The 17931-nt window shown below is 40.1% G+C and overlaps 1 protein-coding gene across 2 annotated transcripts in view; it reads left to right on the top strand.

Annotated features, from left to right (window-relative positions):
- fut11 (fucosyltransferase 11 (alpha (1,3) fucosyltransferase)) overlaps positions 1–17417 on the top strand; it is a 47892-nt gene extending 30475 nt beyond the window's left edge. The window contains exon 3 of one of the 2 annotated variants that reach the window (XM_073025648.1): positions 17184–17417. In XM_073025648.1, coding sequence (XP_072881749.1) covers positions 17184–17289 — 106 coding nt within the window. In that variant the 3' untranslated portion in view covers positions 17290–17417. Of the gene's footprint in view, positions 1–8541; positions 16272–17183 lie in introns of those variants that run through there. The other variant, XM_073025647.1, reaches the window with a different exon arrangement.
- The last annotated feature ends 514 nt before the right edge of the window (positions 17418–17931 follow it).

The raw sequence follows: 17931 nt of genomic DNA, 5'->3' as shown, positions 1-17931 counted from the left end.
AATGCACTGTTAGGAGTGGTGGTAAAGACAGATACATTAGAAAGGTTTAAGAAACTCTTAGATAGGCACATGGATGAAAGAAAAATGGAAGAGGGAAGGATTAAATTGATCTTGGACTTGGCTATAAGGTCAGAACAACGGGTTGTATGGCCTGTACTGTGCTGTAATGTTTAATGTTCTGTGTTTTTTAAGAGCAAAATTGGGCCATCCTACTCCTTGAGCTTGCCTCGCTGATAAACAAATTTCAGATGTGACCTTCCGATGGACCTGGAGACCATTAACAGATGTAGCTGATTCATTCTGTCTGTTTGCCATGAAAATAAGTAGCCTTGCCAACCACTTCAAGTCACATCAGCAGATTTTCACATTGGAAGAATATGCAGTGGTGCTAGAAAGTTTGTGAACCGTGTAGAATTTTCTCTATTTCTGCATAAATATGACTTAAGATATGATCAGTTTTTCACACGTCCTAAAACTAGATAAAGAGATTCCAATTAAATAAATAACACAAAAACATTATACTTATTCATTTATTGACTGAGAAAAATGATACAACGTTATGTGTGCTTGTTGGGAAAAGTATGTGAACCTATGAGGTAATACCTTCTACAAAAGCTATTTGGAGTAAGTTGTTCCAGTCAAGGAGATGAGATTGGAGATGTGGCTTGTAGAGATGCCCTGCCCTATATAACAGACACAGAAACTTAGGTTACTGATAGAGGCTTCTCAAAAAAGACCTGTATATGTGCACCATACCTCAAACAAAACTTTCAGAAGACCTTAGAGGAAGAATTGTAGAGATGCATGAAGCTAGAAAAGGTTACAAAAGCATTTCTAAAGACCTGAGTGCTCATCAGTCTACAGTAAGAGAAATTGTGTACAAATGGAGGAAACTCTGTACTGTTGCTCCCTGTAGGAGTGGGCATCCAGCACAAAGATCACACCCAGAGCACAATGAAGGAGGTGAAAAAGAGCCCAAGGGTAACAACAAAAGACCTACAGAAATCTCTAGAACTCGCTGAAGTCTCTAAGTGAATAGTGTCCGCTATAAGGAAAACACTGGACAAGAATGGTGTTTATGGAAGGACATCACAGAAGAAACCACTGCTCTCCAAAAAAATATGAGACAGAATTTGAACTTTTTGGCAGAAGTGAACTTTGCTATGCTTGGAGGGGAAAACACATTGCATACCAACACCAAAACCTCATTCCAACTGTGAAGTATGGTGGAAGGAGCATCATAATTTGGGGCTGCTTTGCTGCCTCAGGGTCTGGACAGCTTGAATTCATTAAGGGGACAATGAATTCAAAACTGTATCATTGTATCTTACAGGAGAATGTCAGGGTAGCAGTCCGTCACCAGAAGCTTAATGGATAATGCAACAAGGCAATGATCTGAATGACGAGAGTAAGTCAACAACAGAATGTTTTAAAAAGAAGGAAATTTATGTTTTGGAATGGCTGAGTCAAAGTCCTGACCTTAATTCTATGGAAATGTTGTGGAAGGACCTGAAGCAAGCAGTTCAATCAAGGAAGCCCACCAACATCCCAGAGTTGAAGCAGTTTTGTAAGGAGGAATGTCCTAAAATTCCTCCAAGCCGATGTGCAGGACCGATCGACAGTTACCAAAAACTTTCGGTTTGTATTGCTGTATGGATTTTCATTTTCAGTAAATCGAAAGCAAAGGTTCACATACTTTTTCCAACAAATACATGTAGTATTAGATCATTTTTTCTCAATAAATAAATGAGCAAGTGTAATGTTTTTAAGTTATTTATTTAATTTGGTTCTCTTTAGCTAGTTTTCTGACGCATGAAAATCTGATCACATTTTAAGTGTCATATTAATGCAGAAATAGAGAAAATTTACACGGTTCACAAACTTTCTGTAGATCTGAACAAGGCATGGCCACAAAATGCAAGGACATCTCTTTAGAACAGAGATGAGCAATTCTTTATCTAGAGGGTGGCAAAGCTGTGGAATGCATTGCAAAAACAATTGTGGAGGTCAAATCACTGGGTATATTTAAAGCGGTAGTTGGATAGACTCTTGATTAGGAAGGGTGTCAAAGGTTACGAGAGAAGACAGGAGAATGGGTTGAAAGTATTAGTATATCAGCCTTGGTCAAACCTCGGAAAAGACTTAATGGGCCTGATGGCCTAATCCTGCTCCTGTATCTTATGGTCTTATAATTACCAGAGGAGGGTAAAATATTTGTCCAGGATAAAGTATAAGTTACAAAAGAGAATGCATTAACATATCAGTGTTCTATTAAGCATTACAGGGCACAAGGCTGCCCTTCACTCTGATGTAAAATGACTGCCTGAACATGTTAACAGACCTGTGCTGACACCCCACAGCATGCTACCTGGTTAATTGTGATCTTATCATGTTCACGGTTGGAGCATCTATGAAGAGTTATATCACTAAAATGTTATTATGATTGCAGTATCAGTAAACGTGAATTTGCCAACACGTATCTTCAGAGGTGATGTCACTGGACGATAACATTAGTTAGAAAAGCATAAAATATGTTCATTTTCGCTAAAGAACCTAGGTTATGCTTGGCTTTCTGACTGGCTAAGTCACTGAAGAAACTGATAGATGTGGAATGTCTTTAAAGATTAGCTTCATTTGTCACATGTACATCAAAACATACAGTGAAGTGTGTTGTTTGCGTCAAAATCAAATCAGTAAGGATTGTGCTGGGCAGCCCACAAGTGTTGCCATGCTTCTGGTGCCAACATTACATGCCCACAACTTACTAACCCTAACTCTACGTCTTTGGAATGTGGGAGGAAACCAGAGCACCCCGGAGGAAACCCACGCGGTCATGGGGAAAACATACAAACTCCTTGCAGGCAGCAGTGGGAATCAAACCACAATGGGTGATTGTTGGCACTGTATAGATTTGACAGAAAGGTAAAGCAGTAGACTCCTGCGGAAGTTCAGTCCCACTGGGGATGAGTTTCTGTACAAGAGCAGCCTGGAGACCAAAAAGAAGATTAATCTTATTCCCATGGGACATGGGTGACCCTGCTAAGACCAAATTGGCCTCAGTGAATTACTGCAGTTCTCAAATTAAAACTAAAAATGCTAAAGATACTCAGGATGTGAGTTGGCATCTAAAAAGATTTCTCATTTTCAAGTTAAAGGATGTTTGTATGCTGTAGTAAGATGTCCTTATGCTGCTGTTGGCACTTTCATCTGACAAATGCATTAGGGTTGGCAGGGACCAGGTGGGCTGAATAGCCATTTCCTGTGCTATATGACTCTATGATGTGATCTGATGTGACTGAATGGCTTGCAAATCTATTTTAGATGAGTGCCTACCATAAACCTGTGGATCTGGGGACAAGAACTGATGTTTATTTTCACCCAGACAATGTTAGTTTCATGTAACTATCACCTCTCCTTTAAATTTCCAAATTTATGTAAATCAGTTGCAGTTCTGAAGAGTCTTAGCCCAAAATTTTGACTGTTGAATCCTCTCCATTTTTGCTATCTGACCAGCTGAATTCCTCCAGCATTTTGTATTCCAGTTTAAGATGGTGCTACTAAAGTTGGGCAACAGCTTATCAAAAGTTTAAAAGGCAAGAAATAAGACTAAAAACATCATTAATAACACTTTTTCTGAAATAAATTGTGGCAAACTATCACCACAAACAATGAAGAGGTCAGCAACAGTGAGGCTGACTCGAGGGATGAGCCGTGCTGGTGCTCTGCAAAGTCTGAGCTTAATGTGTTCAAGATGGTGTCAGAGCTGGAGATAGAGTTGAAGCGGAGGAGTTTCAATGATGGTCCACCTAAACCGAGAGCAAGGTTGGATCGCAGTAAGTGCCAAGCCAATTTGAAGAGGTTAAGAATGGCTTTGGGCTGGGTGGCAAGGTCTAAGCCCAAAGCATTTGCTGTGATAGGGTCCAGGTCCTAGTGTGAGGGACAACCCTGTGTTTGGATGATTTAAATGCCGGCCCAGATAGACTGGAAAGGCAGGGTGTCGGGACCAGAGGCAAGGGTTGGGCCGATTCCACTCCTCTCTCCACTGAGGCTGTGAATCTGCTCCGGCTGCTACGTGCTTCGTGTCTCTGAGTTTTGTGGCAATTTGCCCCACTATATGATGAACTGAGACTAAGGCTTTGGGCCTACTCAGCTGATCTGGGGATTCAGGTCTATGGACTCAATTTGGTTTGGAATCATGTTACTCACTTCTATTGTTTGCATGATTTATTTTTTCTCTCTTTTTCTCTGCGCATTGGATGTCAGTCTTTTTTTAATTGGGTCTTTCAGGTTTCTTGCTTTGTGGCTGCCTGTAAGCAGGCAAATATCAAGGTTGTATAAGTAATACATATTTTTCTAATAAATGTACTTTAAATCCTTTGAATTTCTAGTATCTGCAGAATCTATTATGTTTAAAGTGCTCAGATGACATGGTGGGATTCAAATGCTTATCACTGCATCCATAACTTCTCTCCATGCTCAAAGCTCACTCTTTCATTTTATTGCCGATCTCATTAAGATCAAGTGTATGTTAGTGTTCTGTACTGGGGTATAGGTGGTGTAGGTAGGAGCATCCGGGCAGAAAGGGAAAGAAGGGTGTGGGTTGAGGATGTATATCAGTTCTTCATCAAAAACCTGACAGCAGTTTGTAAAGATGGTGCAGCAGGTGATGTCAAAGTTCAAAGTATATTTGTTATCAAAGTATGTATATGTCACCGAATACTAACTTTCCTGAGATGAACTTTCTTGTGAGTATTCACAGTAAATGCAATGAAACATAATAAAATCAGTAAAAAAAAAACTACACACAGAGACGGACAAATAACCAACATGTTAAAAAAACAAACTCAAAGTTCAAAGTAAATTTATTATCATAGAACCATAGAACACTACAGCACAGAAAACAGGCCATTTGGCCCTTCTAGTCTGTGCCAAAACCTTATTCCACTAGTCCCATTGACCTGCACCCAGTCCATAACCCTCCAGACCTCTCCCATCCATGTGTCTATCCTATTCTCAAAACAAGAGTGAGCCCACATTTACCATGTCAGATGGCAGCTCGTTCCACACTCCCACCACTCTGAGTGAAGAAGTTCCCCCTAATGTTCCCCCTAAACCTTTCCCCTTTCACCCTAAAGCCATGACCTCTCGTATTTATCTCTCCTAATCTAAGTGGAAAGAGCCTACTCGCATTTACTCTGTCTATACCCCTCATAATTTTGTAAACCTCTATCAAGGTACATCTATGTCACCATAAACAACCCTGAGACTTGTTTTCTTTCAGGTATTCACAGTAACTATAAGAAGCTGTGCAAATACAAGATAATACAAATAGTAATAAATAAGTAATAAAAATATTGAGAACATGAATTGTAGAGTCCTTGAAAGCAAATCTGCAGGATGATGACTGGAAAGGAGAGGAAATTTATAATCAAAAATCAAAGCATGTGGTGCATTGGCCTTCATCAATCATGGGATTGAGTTTAGGAGCTGAGAGGTAATGTTGCAGCTATATAGGACCCTGGTCAGACCCCACTTGGATTACTGTGCTCAGTTCTGGTCGCCTTACTACAGGAAGGATGTGAAAACCATAGAACGGGTGCAGAGGAGATTTACAAGGATGTTGCCTGGATTGGGGAGCATGCCGTATGAGAATAGGTTGAGTGAACTCAGCCTTTTATCCTTGGAGTGACAGAGAATGAGAGGTGACCTGATAGAGGTGTACAAGATGATGAGAGGCATTGATTATGTGGATGGTCAGAGGCTTTTTCCCTAGGCTGAAATAGCTAGCACGAGAGGGCACAGTTTTAAGGTGCTTGGAAGTAAGTACAGAGGAGATGTCAAGGGTAAGTTTTTTATGCAGAGAGTAGTGAGTGCGTGGAATGTGCTGCCGGCAACGGTGATGGAGGCAGGTACAATAGGGTCTTTGAAGAGACTCCTGGACAGGTACATGGAGCTCAGAAAAATAGAGGGCTATGGGTTAACCCTAGGTAACTTCTAAGGTAAGGACATGTTCAGCACAGCTTTGAGGGCTGAAGAGCCTGTATTGTGCTGTAGGTTTTCTATGTTTCTATTATCATTGTTCTCATGGGAGTAACATGATGTTTCTTTGCAAATGGACATTGACATAGCACAAAACTGTATATTAATGTGATTGATCGTAACATCGTGCTTGTTTACATCAAGCAGTTCTACTCCTCCAAGTTTAAAACTAATCTACATTTTCATCAAACTAAACAAAGTGGATGATTCACATTGCTAAAACTCAAAATGTCCACTTCAGCAAGTTACTGACTACATTCCAATCTTCCAAGATTTGTGTGTTAATCATTCAAGTACCCAAGAAAAGTTAAGTGGGTTGTAAACTCATCTAATTATGTACTGGATATGTTTATGGTTTATATGTTTTATTTATTATTATTGCTAATTAAGTCATAAGGGGAAATCTTCCCTGACAAATCTGTCAGAATTCTTTGAGGAAATAACAGGCAGGATTGGCAAAAGGAGAGGCAGTAGATGGTGATTATTTGTATTTTCAGAAGGCCGTTGACAAGGCGCCACACATGAGGCTGCTTACAAGGTAAGAGTCCATGTATTACAGGAAAGATACTAGCATGGATAGAAGATTGGCTGGCCGGCAGCAGGCAAAGAGTGGGAATAAAGGGAGCCTGTTCTGGTTGGTTATCAGTGACAAGAGGTGTGCCGCAGGAGTAGGTGTTAAGACCACTTCTTTTCACATTGTACATCAATGATTTGGATGAAGGAATTGATGGCTTTGTGGCCAGGTTTGCAGACAATACAAAGAAAGGTGGAGGGGCAGGTAGTGTTGATGAAGCAGTGAGTCTGCGGATAGATTGGGGGAAAGGGCAAAGAAGTGGCAGATGGAATATGGTGTAGGGAAGTGCACAGTCATGTACTTTGGTAGGAGGAATAAAGGCATAGAACTTTTTCTAAACAGGAAGAAAATTCAAAAATCAAGGTGCAAGGGGTCTTCGTGCAGGATTCCCTAAAGGTTAACTTGCATGTTGAATTGGTGGGAAGGAAGGCATGAGCAATGTTAGCATTCATTTCAAGAGGATTAGAATATAAGAGCACAGATATAATGCTGAAATTTTATAAGGCATTGGTCAGACTGCACTTGGAGTATCGTGAGCAGTTTTGGGCCTCGTATCTAAGAAAGGATGTGCTGGCTTTGTAGAGGGTCCAGAGAATGTTCACAAGAATTATCCCAGGAATGAAAAAGTTAATATACAAGGAGTGTTTGATGGCACTGAGCCTGTACTCACTGGAGTTTAGAAGAATGAGGGGGATCGCATTGAAACCTATTGAATATTGAAAGGCCTCGCTAGGGTGGATGTGGAGAGGATGTTTCCTATTGTGGGTGAGTGTAGGACCAGAGGGCACAGATTCAGAATAGAGGGATATCCATTGAAATTTTTCTTTAGCCAGAGGGTGGTGAATCTGTGGAATTCATTGCCACAGTTGGCAGTGGAGGCGAAATCATTGGGTATATTTAAGGCAGAGGTTAAAAGGTTCTTGAATGAAGGGAATGAAGGGGTATGGGGAGAAGGCAGGAAAATAAGGCTGAAAGTGTTAATGAATCAGCCTTGATGGAACGGCAGCGCAGACTCAGTGGCAAAATGGCCTAACTCTGCTCCTGTGTCTTATGGTCTTAAAAGACATAATGTGCGATGTTCTTAGCCTGGAAAATAAGATGTTAAGAGGGATACAGTGTGGCTACTGTGTGGGACAAATCTCTTTGTGTATGGGTTAAGTCAGATCTGCTGCACATGTTCTGCTAAAACATTGAGGCGACACTATATTGTAGTGGTTAGGTTAACTCCTTACAGTACCAGCTGTAAAATAGGGTTTAATTCCCACTGCTGTCTAAGGAGTTTGTACATTCTCACTGTGACCGTTTGTGTTTTTTCCAAGTATTCCGTTTTCCTCCCACATCCCAAAGACTGGGTTAGTAAGTTGTGGACGTGCCGGAAGCATGGCATCACTTGCAGGCTGCCCCCAGCACATCTTCAACACAAGTGACGCATTTCACTGCATATGCATTTTAAAGTGGCTGAGATTGTATTGGTTTCGGCCATGCCACGTTAGCTCTGTTCAGCACTTAATCTAGGATGATTTACTGTTCTAGAGCAATAGCAATGTTGCAACATTGCAAATCTTTATATTTTGACTAGAACCATTTCCAGGTATTGACTTATTATTGTCACATGTATACAGTGCGGCTCGAAGGGCCAGACGGGCTTATCCTGCACTAAACTCAATAAATAAATAAATAAATAAATAAAGTTGTGGTGGGGGGGTGTGGAAAAGTGGGTTAGTGGATGGAGGTGTTGATCATCCTTACTGCTTGGGGAAAGAAACCATTTTTTGAGTCTGGTGATCCTAGCATGGATGCTACGTAGCCTCCTCCCTGATGGGAGTGGGACAAGCAGTCCATGAGCAGGGTGAGTAAGATCTTTCATGAAGTTACTGTCCCACGTAATCATTGGTGATTCACTGACATTGTTTCATCCTTTTTCACAGCTGGAAACAAATGTGGCAGCAAGATTATTGGCAGAGTGTTGACCAAGCTGAGGCCCTGACAACCATGATTCTCCGGAATGAGACCGACTCGAGTAAATTGTGGGATTATGTTCACCAACTGTTAATGAAGAGGACTGAACACTAATATTGGGAGTAAAAACCATTCACAAATCCTGCTTGAAAATCATGCCAAAAGTGGATAAGTCCTACCATGTGTGCATGATTTAATGGTCATGTAGACTTCCCTATAGATCTATTTTCATTGAGAATAATTTCTTACAATTTTATATTTTTGTAAGTTCATTCATTCTGCTTATAAGGCCAAAAATATGCAGTTTTTTAAACTTTATGGGTGTGTAAGGAAAGAAATGTTCACCCTCATTGAACTGATTGCAGGAATCCATTGGTCCAGCACACACATTATATTGTCTGTTATAAAACATAGAATACTACATCACAGTACTGGCTCTTCAGCCCACATTGCTGTGCTGACCTTCTGTATGATCAATCTAACTCTTCCCTCCATCATAGCCCGCCATTTTATATTACAAAGGTGGTGCTAAGCAGCAGCTTTAAAATCTGTACATGTTGTACTCACTGGGTTGGTAGGTTAATTGGACACCCCTATTCTGAGGCTGTGCCCTCTGGTCTCAGACTTTCCCACCATAGGAAACATCTTCTCCACATCCACTCTATTAAGGCCTTTCACCATTCAATAAGTTTCAATGAGGTCAGCCCTCACTCATCTGAATTCTACTGAATACAAGCCTGCAGACATCAAGCTCTCTTCATATTCCAAGCCATTCAATCCTGGAGTCATTTTTGTGAACCTCTTGAACGCTCTCCAGTTTTGTCACATCCTTTCTAAGCTCACAATACTCCAAGTGAGGCTCACTAGTGTTTTATAAAGCTTCAACATTACTTGGGGATGTCTCCCCAGCTGCACTGTACAGGAAGATAAGAAACTCTAAATGATAAACACAAGAGATTCTGAGATGCTGGAAATCCAGAGTAACACACACAAAAGGCTGGAGGAACTCAGCAGGTCAGACAGCGTCTATGGAGAGGGATAAGGAGTTGACATACAAAATTCGAAGTAAATTCATTATCGAAGTACACAAATCTCACCATATTCTATACTACCCTAAGATTATTTCACAGTAGAAAGAAACACAATAGAATCAATGAAAAACATCATGCAACAAAGATGACAAACAACCAATGTGCAGAAGACAACAAACTGAGCAAGTACAAAAACAAGGAAAAAAAATCAATATATAAGTAATAAATATCGAGAACTTGAGTTGTAGAGTCCTTAAGAGTGAGTCTATAGATATTGGAATCATTTCATTGTTGAGGTGAGTGAAATTATCCCCTCTGGATCAAAAGCCTTATGGTTGATGGGTACTAGCTGCTTGTGTGGACTTGAGACCTTTTGGCCTGAGACCCTTCATCGGGGAGTAACACTAAATTATGCTGTGGGCATTACAGAAGGGTGTTTGTATGTCACCTTTTCCACTCCTTAACCCTTTTGGCCCAATTATTGTCTTACATGAAGAGGTTACAAACTAAATTTTGATTAAATTAACCTCGCATCTCCACATTCCCCACTGCCCCCAATCTTCTAGCCTGCCATGTGACCTCCCTCTCCCCCACCCAAGTATCATCTTCACTATAATCACCCCCTACTAATCCTTCACCATGAACCAATTAATTCCCTCAACTATCCACACAAGCCCCAAATATCATCTGTCCCAGAGATCTCCAGAAGCCAACATACACCCAACCTCTTCACATACCTCTTGTTCCTGACCACTCAACCTCTTGGTTTGCCCTGACTCTCCTGATCCCTAATCTACCCACTCCACCCCACATCTCTGCCACCACATGGTGCACTGGGCTGGGTCTTAGATTTGCCTGACTCTCTGGGCTTCAGTACTTCTTGATCACAGTCCCAATTTTAGCAATAGTACGATCTTGCACATCATCATTGTTTCATAATCCATTTTGTAGTATGGAGGTCAGATGTGTGCATATTGCTCCCCCTTACCTAGCCTATGTTCTATGTCATTTTAACATAACTGGTCTGAAGACAGGATCACATATAGTTTTTGAGTGAACCATGATTAAAGATATATGGTCATAGAGCTAAATAGACTGAAATAGGCCATTGATTTATTTTTTTATTTTAGTGATGCAACGTGGAGAAGGCCCTTCCAGCCCTTCAGCCATGACGCCCCAGCAACCCTGATTAACCATATCCCAATCATAGGACAATTTACAATGACCAATTAACCTATGTATGTCTTTGGACTGTGCAAAGAAACCAGAGGATATAGAGAAAACCCACGCATTCCACAGAGGAATGTACAGAGACTCCTTACAGAGGATGCCAGGATTGAACTGCAAACTCTAACACCCTGACCGGTAATAGCGTTGTGCTAATTAGTACACTGCCATGCTGCCTAGTTCAGCCCAACTCATTGGGCTAATCATAATTCACACCAAAGTTGGTCCCATTTCTTTGTGTTAGCCCATGTCCTCTAAACCTTTTCTATCCATGTACCTGTCCAAGTGCTCTTTAAATGTCAAAATTATACCTGCCACTTCCACTGACATATACTCACCACCCTCTGTATGAACACAGTAGTACCTCAGGTCCCTTATAAATCTTCACACTCTCACCTTAAACCTGTACCCTCTAGTTTTGAATTCCCCTACTCTGGGAAAAAGTCTTTGACTATTCACCTTATCTATGCCCCTCATGATTTTATAAACCTATATAAGATCACCCCTCACTCTCCAATGGTCCTAAAGAAAAGAGTCCAAGCTTACCAGCCTTGGATAAACCAAAACATGTAAATGGAATTTAATCCTTAATTAAATTAGATTTTTTTGTTTTTCAGTATAAATATTTGGAAGTACAAAATTGGTAATATGGTACCCTTTTTTTCCACTGAGAATAGGAGGGACTACCAGAGGTCATGGGTTAAGGGTGAAAGATGAAAAGTAAGGGGAGACATCTTCACTCAGAAGGTCATGAGAGTGTGGAACAAGCTGCCAGCACAAGTGGTGCATGCGAGCTTGATTTCAGCGTTTAAGAGAAGTTCGGATAGGTACATGGAGGGCTATGGACCCGGTGCAGGTCAATGGAAGTAGACAGTTTAAATGGTTTGACACGGACTAGATGGGTCATAGGGCCGGTTTCAGTGCTGTACTGTACTTTCCTATGACTAGGTGAGTTATTCAACACTCCCAAAATTTTGATTCCTGTGACTTAATTTTGTTTCCACCGAAACATTTCAGAAGAGAGATGTAACTCCCAAATAACTGCCTACAAAAAGTTCATGCAAGTGAGTGCTTGTGATATAGTGAAGAGCGCATTGAAAATTGGGTGGAGGAATTTATTTCACAGGAGCTAGAAAGCACAAAGATTAAGGGATGCTGTGTGTTTAGGGAGTTCAGCTTCAAGTGAGTTTTTGATGTAAAGGAGCTTACAGCCTTGAAATGAAGTGCTTAGTATTTTTCTTAACCAAAGCAAATAAAACATCTGGCTTTCATTTAGAGGGTGGCAGGAGGTTACAAAAAATGTGCAGAAAAATATTTTGAATGCTTGCCTTCAATCTTTGTACTTTAGGGGCCACCACTGCAGAGCTTGCTGGAGATCCATTATGTGGCAACTTCCAATTTCTTCCTCTGTCTGTCCAAGGTTACTTGTTCATTTATCTTTTGGTCACAGGAGGTTCGTTACTGCAGGTTTGCTTGTCTGTTTCGTGGTGATTGACAGCAGTGATGTTCAAGCAGGGTTAATTGATGCTGGAGGGAGAGCAAAGCTCCACAGGAGAACTGTCAGATGTTCAATTATCTTAGTTTTCAGTTGTTGCTAAAGCTTTATGGGGTTTGTATGAAACATGAGGTAGTCTTGAGATATAAATATATTACCAACAAAGGTGTGTTGTTGATTTTAACGATTTTTGACAAAACTGACTCATGACCAGGAAAAATATTGCAGGATTGTTCAGCAAGATAATTTAAGATACAATATTATATAGGTGTAGGGTTTACTTAAATCACTAAAAGTACCCCTGCCTGACAAGTGTATGAGTATAAGATTTATAGTACGATTCATTTGGCATTGTGAAATAGTGTATTCCTTCTGCAGATGATACAGCTCGTAAAACTACATGAGATTATCTTACATCAGAAATCAGTCCATCAATAGAACTATTTCACAGTCAAAATGAAAGTCCAACCTTTATAGATAAAATGATTATTTAAAATTATCCACTACATTCTACAGCAGTGAAAACAGTGGCCGAGCATTACTCTGGGAAAACACTGACTATCAAATACACATGAAAGGAACTGTTGATCCACTGTTCTCTGCTGGTGTTGGTGGATTGAGATGCAGTTGTTAATTGCAGAATACACTCAGTAGCCACTTTATTAAGTACACCTGTATACCTGCGCTTTAATGCAAATATCTCATCAGCCAACCATGTGGCAGCAACTCAATGCATAAAAGCATGCAGACATGGTCAAGAGGGTCGGTTGTTGTTCAGACCAAGCGTCAGAATGGAAAAGTAATGTGATCTAAGTGACTTTGATCATGGAATGATTGTTGGTGCCAGACAGGGTGGTTTGAGTATCTCAGAAACTATTCATCTCCTGGGATTTTCACGCACAACAGTTCTAGAGTTTACAGAGAATGGTGAAAAACAACAAAACATCCAGAGAGTGGCAATCTTGTAGGTGAAAACGCCTGTTAATGAGAGACGTCAGAGGGAAATGGCCAAACTAGTTCCAGCTGATAGGAAGTCAACAATATCTCAAATAACCACACATTACAACAGTGATATCAAAAAAGCATCTTTGACTGCACAATACGTCAAATCTACAGCACCAGCAGGCCACACTGGGTTCCATTCTTGTACCTAATGAAGTGGCCACTGAGTGTAGTAACCCAATTACCAATGAGGAGCTTTAACTAATATATTTCTACTCTGCTGTTTGGTAACCTAAGATTTGGAAGAACTGCACTTTAGCCTTTCAATGCAATTTGAATCTTTATTACATTAATTTAAAATGGATACCAAAGAATTGTTTCAAATTGTTTACCTGGACATCGGTCTTGTTTTCACTATTGTACACCATTTAATCTTACCTACTCAGTGAGATTAACATGGAAGAAGCAAGGAATTTTTTTTGTGTCTACCTGTTCATGTGGTGCTATTTACAGAATTTGTTGAGCATAACCAAAGGAATTTATTGCTACATGTTGCTGTAGTATTTATCACTACATTGTAGAGCCTGGTTACCTCATCCAAATCTGACAGAACTCACCTCTGTGTATGCTATTTGATTCTTGCCTTGCCATTCCAGCTCAGCTGTGTTTTATCCAGCTCGGAATGTTTTGCTTTGTGTTACTGCCTGCATTCCCTGTTGTTAATCTCAGACAGACCCAGAGCATGTTTCAAGTTGTTACATTTCCAATGAACGACAGGTTGGAGCAAGATAAGGGAAAAAAATATCGATCCTCAGGCGAGGGTTGAGTGTGGTTTTGCTATGGTTAGGGTGGGTTGGTTTATGTTTTAAATGCATACCTATGCATTGTGACTGCCTGACTCACTGGAGAGACACTGAAGCTAATGATATAAAAATCTCTAATCAGAATCAGGTTTCGTATCACTGGCATAAGTCATGAAATTTGTTGCTTTGTGGCAGGAGTACATTGCAATACATAATAATAAAAACTATATTACAATATTTATACAAAAGAAGAAAATTCAGTTAGTGCAGAAAGAGATTGGAAAATACTGAGATAGTGTTTATGGGAATATTGTCTATTCAGAAATCTGATGGCGGAGAATAAGAAACTTGTTAAAATGGTGAATTGTGCCTTGAGGCTCCTGTACCTCCTCCTTGATGGTAACAGTGAGAAGATAGGGGTCTTTAATCCAGTTAAGTCAAGTCAAGTCAACTTTTATTGTCATTTCGACCATAACTGCTGGTACAGTGCAAGGTAAAAATGAGACAACGTTTTTCAGGACCATGGTTTACATGACACAGTACAAAAACTAGACTGAACTACGTAATAAAAAAAAACACAGAGAAAGCTATACTAGACTACAGACCTACACTTTTCGCCTTTTCAAGGTGTCCTGGATGCTGGGGAGGGTTGGGGTTAATATATGTTAAAGCTGGCTGAGTTTGCAAATTTATGTAGCTTTTCCAGTCCTGTGCAGTGTCTCCTCCATAACTCCAACTAGTTAGAATACTCTCCATGGTACATCTGTAGAAATTTGCAAAAGTCTTTGGTGACATACCAAATCTCCTCAAACTCCAATGAAAAACAAACATAAAAGGTCTCCTGAAGAGAGCCTCGTTCTCCTCTCCTGACGCAGTGTTTTATTTTCTGAACACAAAAATAACGAAAGATTACAGCTTCAGTATCTATAATTATCTATCTTAACATTTTGGATGGCAGCTTTGCAGAATTACATATTTACAATAGCAGTGCATCAGATTTGTTATCTTTGCACTGTACTGCTGCCACAAAGAGCAAAAACTCTTTGAATATTCAAATACAGGTGGCTGGTCTGATAACTAATTTCCATGGCATGAAAATTAGCTTTTTGCAGCAACAGCACTGTACATTGTAAGACAGTTGGGCACCACCGTGGTGTAGCAGTTAGCGCAACTCTTTGGAGTTCAGAGTACAGTTCCAACATCATCTCTAAAGAGTCTGTACATCCTCCCCACGGAATGTGTGGGTTTTCTGTGGGTGTTCCAGGTACCTCCCACAGTCCAAAGACATACTGGTTAGTAGGTTAATTGATCGTTGTAAGTTGTCCAGTGATTAGGCTCGGATTAAGTTGGGAATTGCTGGGCAGCACAGCTCGAAGGGATGGATGGACCTATTGTATATTGTATTCCAATAAAAAACTTAACAATTCTCCTGATTAAGTCCAGCTACACATAACTCCAGATTGACATTTAACATCTGCTCAAATAGGTAGAATTAGCAGTTAGTAATAAATTGCCACCCAATGTTGCATCCAAGAGCTTATTTAGGGGCAAAGATCTTTCCCGGGTTGCGAAATTCTTCAGTTTTTCTGTCTGCAGAATACAATGTTAAATGTCAGGTGTAGGGCCCAGCAAACACATTGCTTAACTGTTACAAAATTTGTTAAGGATAACCACTCTAGTTCATTGCATGCCTCAATAAACTAGAAGAAAGATAGCCGTACTCATGAAATATGTTCCAGTAATTATAATTGGACAATGGTCAGATTTGTTGTCTTTGCGGCAACATTGTACTGCTGCCACAAAGACAACAAATTTCATGATATATGTAGGTGATTTTAAACCTGATTCTGATTGTACTTTATGAATTGTAACACAGACAGTATTTGACATTGTTTGCACAAATAAAAGAAAAGCAGTGTTGTGACAAAAAATCAGAAATACTATGACTGGTCAGAAGTATGGCTAATTTCTATTTTTATCTGTTCTTTCTATTTAACTTCTATATATTTGAATCTAAGTTGCTTGTGAGTATCTTATTCTGAACATGCAACATACTTCCTCAAAATAACCCTCTCAATCCCAGTGGCAAGGGGTCGTATTATTATTTTAGTCAAGTTATATAAGGTAAAAGAAAGTAGTTGTTATTTGTAATGCAGATAATGTTGGATACAAGATCAATAAAAATTATAATTCAAAAATGAGCTCTTCACATGCTATTAAAGAGATTATGTTGTTTTTCAGATTCATAGCTATCAGTTTGAACCATAAAACTCTTGCCATTTATTCCTCCTAAATTTTGACAATACCACTCCCCACAGCCACCTTCGAGTTAAACTGTCAGTGTTGGATTCACTGTTGCACTTCCCTGCTCTAATTAATTCTTCCCATAAAACAGGGTTTAAATGGGCTTGAGTAAAGAAATGCTGGGTGTTTGTTGTAGGGCTGTATAAAGCTACAAAACCTCTAAGAATGTTCCAACCTTGCCATGGTTTGACCCAGAGAGCTATGTTGGCTGGAGTCAGGGCTTTATGCTTTGGTAGGGTCACCCATGCCAAACAGGTCAAAGGGTAAAAGCCAGACTAAAAGTGATCTTACCAGTCCTCCCAGGCTCAGGGGTTCAGTTCAGTATGTTCAAACAAACCTTCTTCAGCATTGAAGAATCACTTCTACATCGGAGTGTGACAGTATTCCTGAGTCTCCACCTGGGCCTTGCATGACTGACAGAAGTGAAAACGAAGATAAAGTTACTGCCACGATGAAGGAATCCCTGAACACCGCCAAGAGAGATAGAGGACCTTCATGGCTGCCCTGAGTGCCAGCAGGCATATATGTAAGTATAAAGCTACAGAGAGGATGAATGAGACCATGGAGAGTTTCAAACATGAACAGGAGAACTGGGACACCAGATTAGGTGATACTTGAGTATTTCTCTGCAGTGATGTTACACTGCCAGATTTTGACTTGCTCAGATGGACGGATAAGATTCCATACGTAAGAAAAAGAGTAGCAGATCACTCTGATTGTCTAACCCACGGTTTCAAAGTACAAACTAACTTTATCATCCAAGTATGTATATGTCATGAAATACTACCATGATATTCCTTTTCTTGCAGGCATTTACAAAGAAAAACAATGGAATCAATGAAAAACCATACACCAAGACTGACAAACAACAATGTGCAAAAGAAGACAAGCTGCAAATACAAAAACAACAAATAACTTAAAATAAATAATATTGATTACACAAGTTGTAGAGTCCTTGAAAATGAGTCTGTAGGTTGTGGAATCAGTTCAGTGTTGAGGTGAGTGAAGTTATCCACACTGGTTCAGGAGCCTGATGGTTGAAGGGTAATAACTGTTCCTGAACCTGGTGGTCTGGGACTTAAGACACCTATTCCACTTTCTTAATGGTAGCAGTAAGAAAAGAGCATTGCCTGGATAGTAGGAATCCTTGATAATGGATGCAGCTTTCTTGTGGCAGTGCTCTTTGTAGATGTGCTCAATGGTGGGGAGGGCTTTGCCTGTGTTGGACTGAGATACAACCACCATTTTGTGTCTACACTTTGACCCCTAACCAATATCACTAAAATAAGGCTATCTGAAGCCCAGCCCTGGTTACTAGTAAATTGTCACATGCACCAAGGCACAGGGTCTTGCATTCTGTTCATACAGATCAATTAATTACAACAGTGCATTATGGTAGAACAAGATAAAACAATAACAAAGTTCAAAATAAAGTGTTCAGAGAAAGTACAGTGCAGGTAGACAATAAGGTTCAAGGTCATAATGAGGTAGATTGTGGGGTTAAGAGTCCACCTTATTGTACTAGGGAAACAACAGAAGGGCAGAAGCTGTCTTTCG

The sequence above is a fragment of the Hemitrygon akajei genome, chromosome 21, assembly GCF_048418815.1.
Source record: "Hemitrygon akajei chromosome 21, sHemAka1.3, whole genome shotgun sequence".
NCBI lineage: Eukaryota > Metazoa > Chordata > Chondrichthyes > Myliobatiformes > Dasyatidae > Hemitrygon > Hemitrygon akajei.
This window is presented reverse-complemented; position numbering and strand designations above follow the sequence as displayed.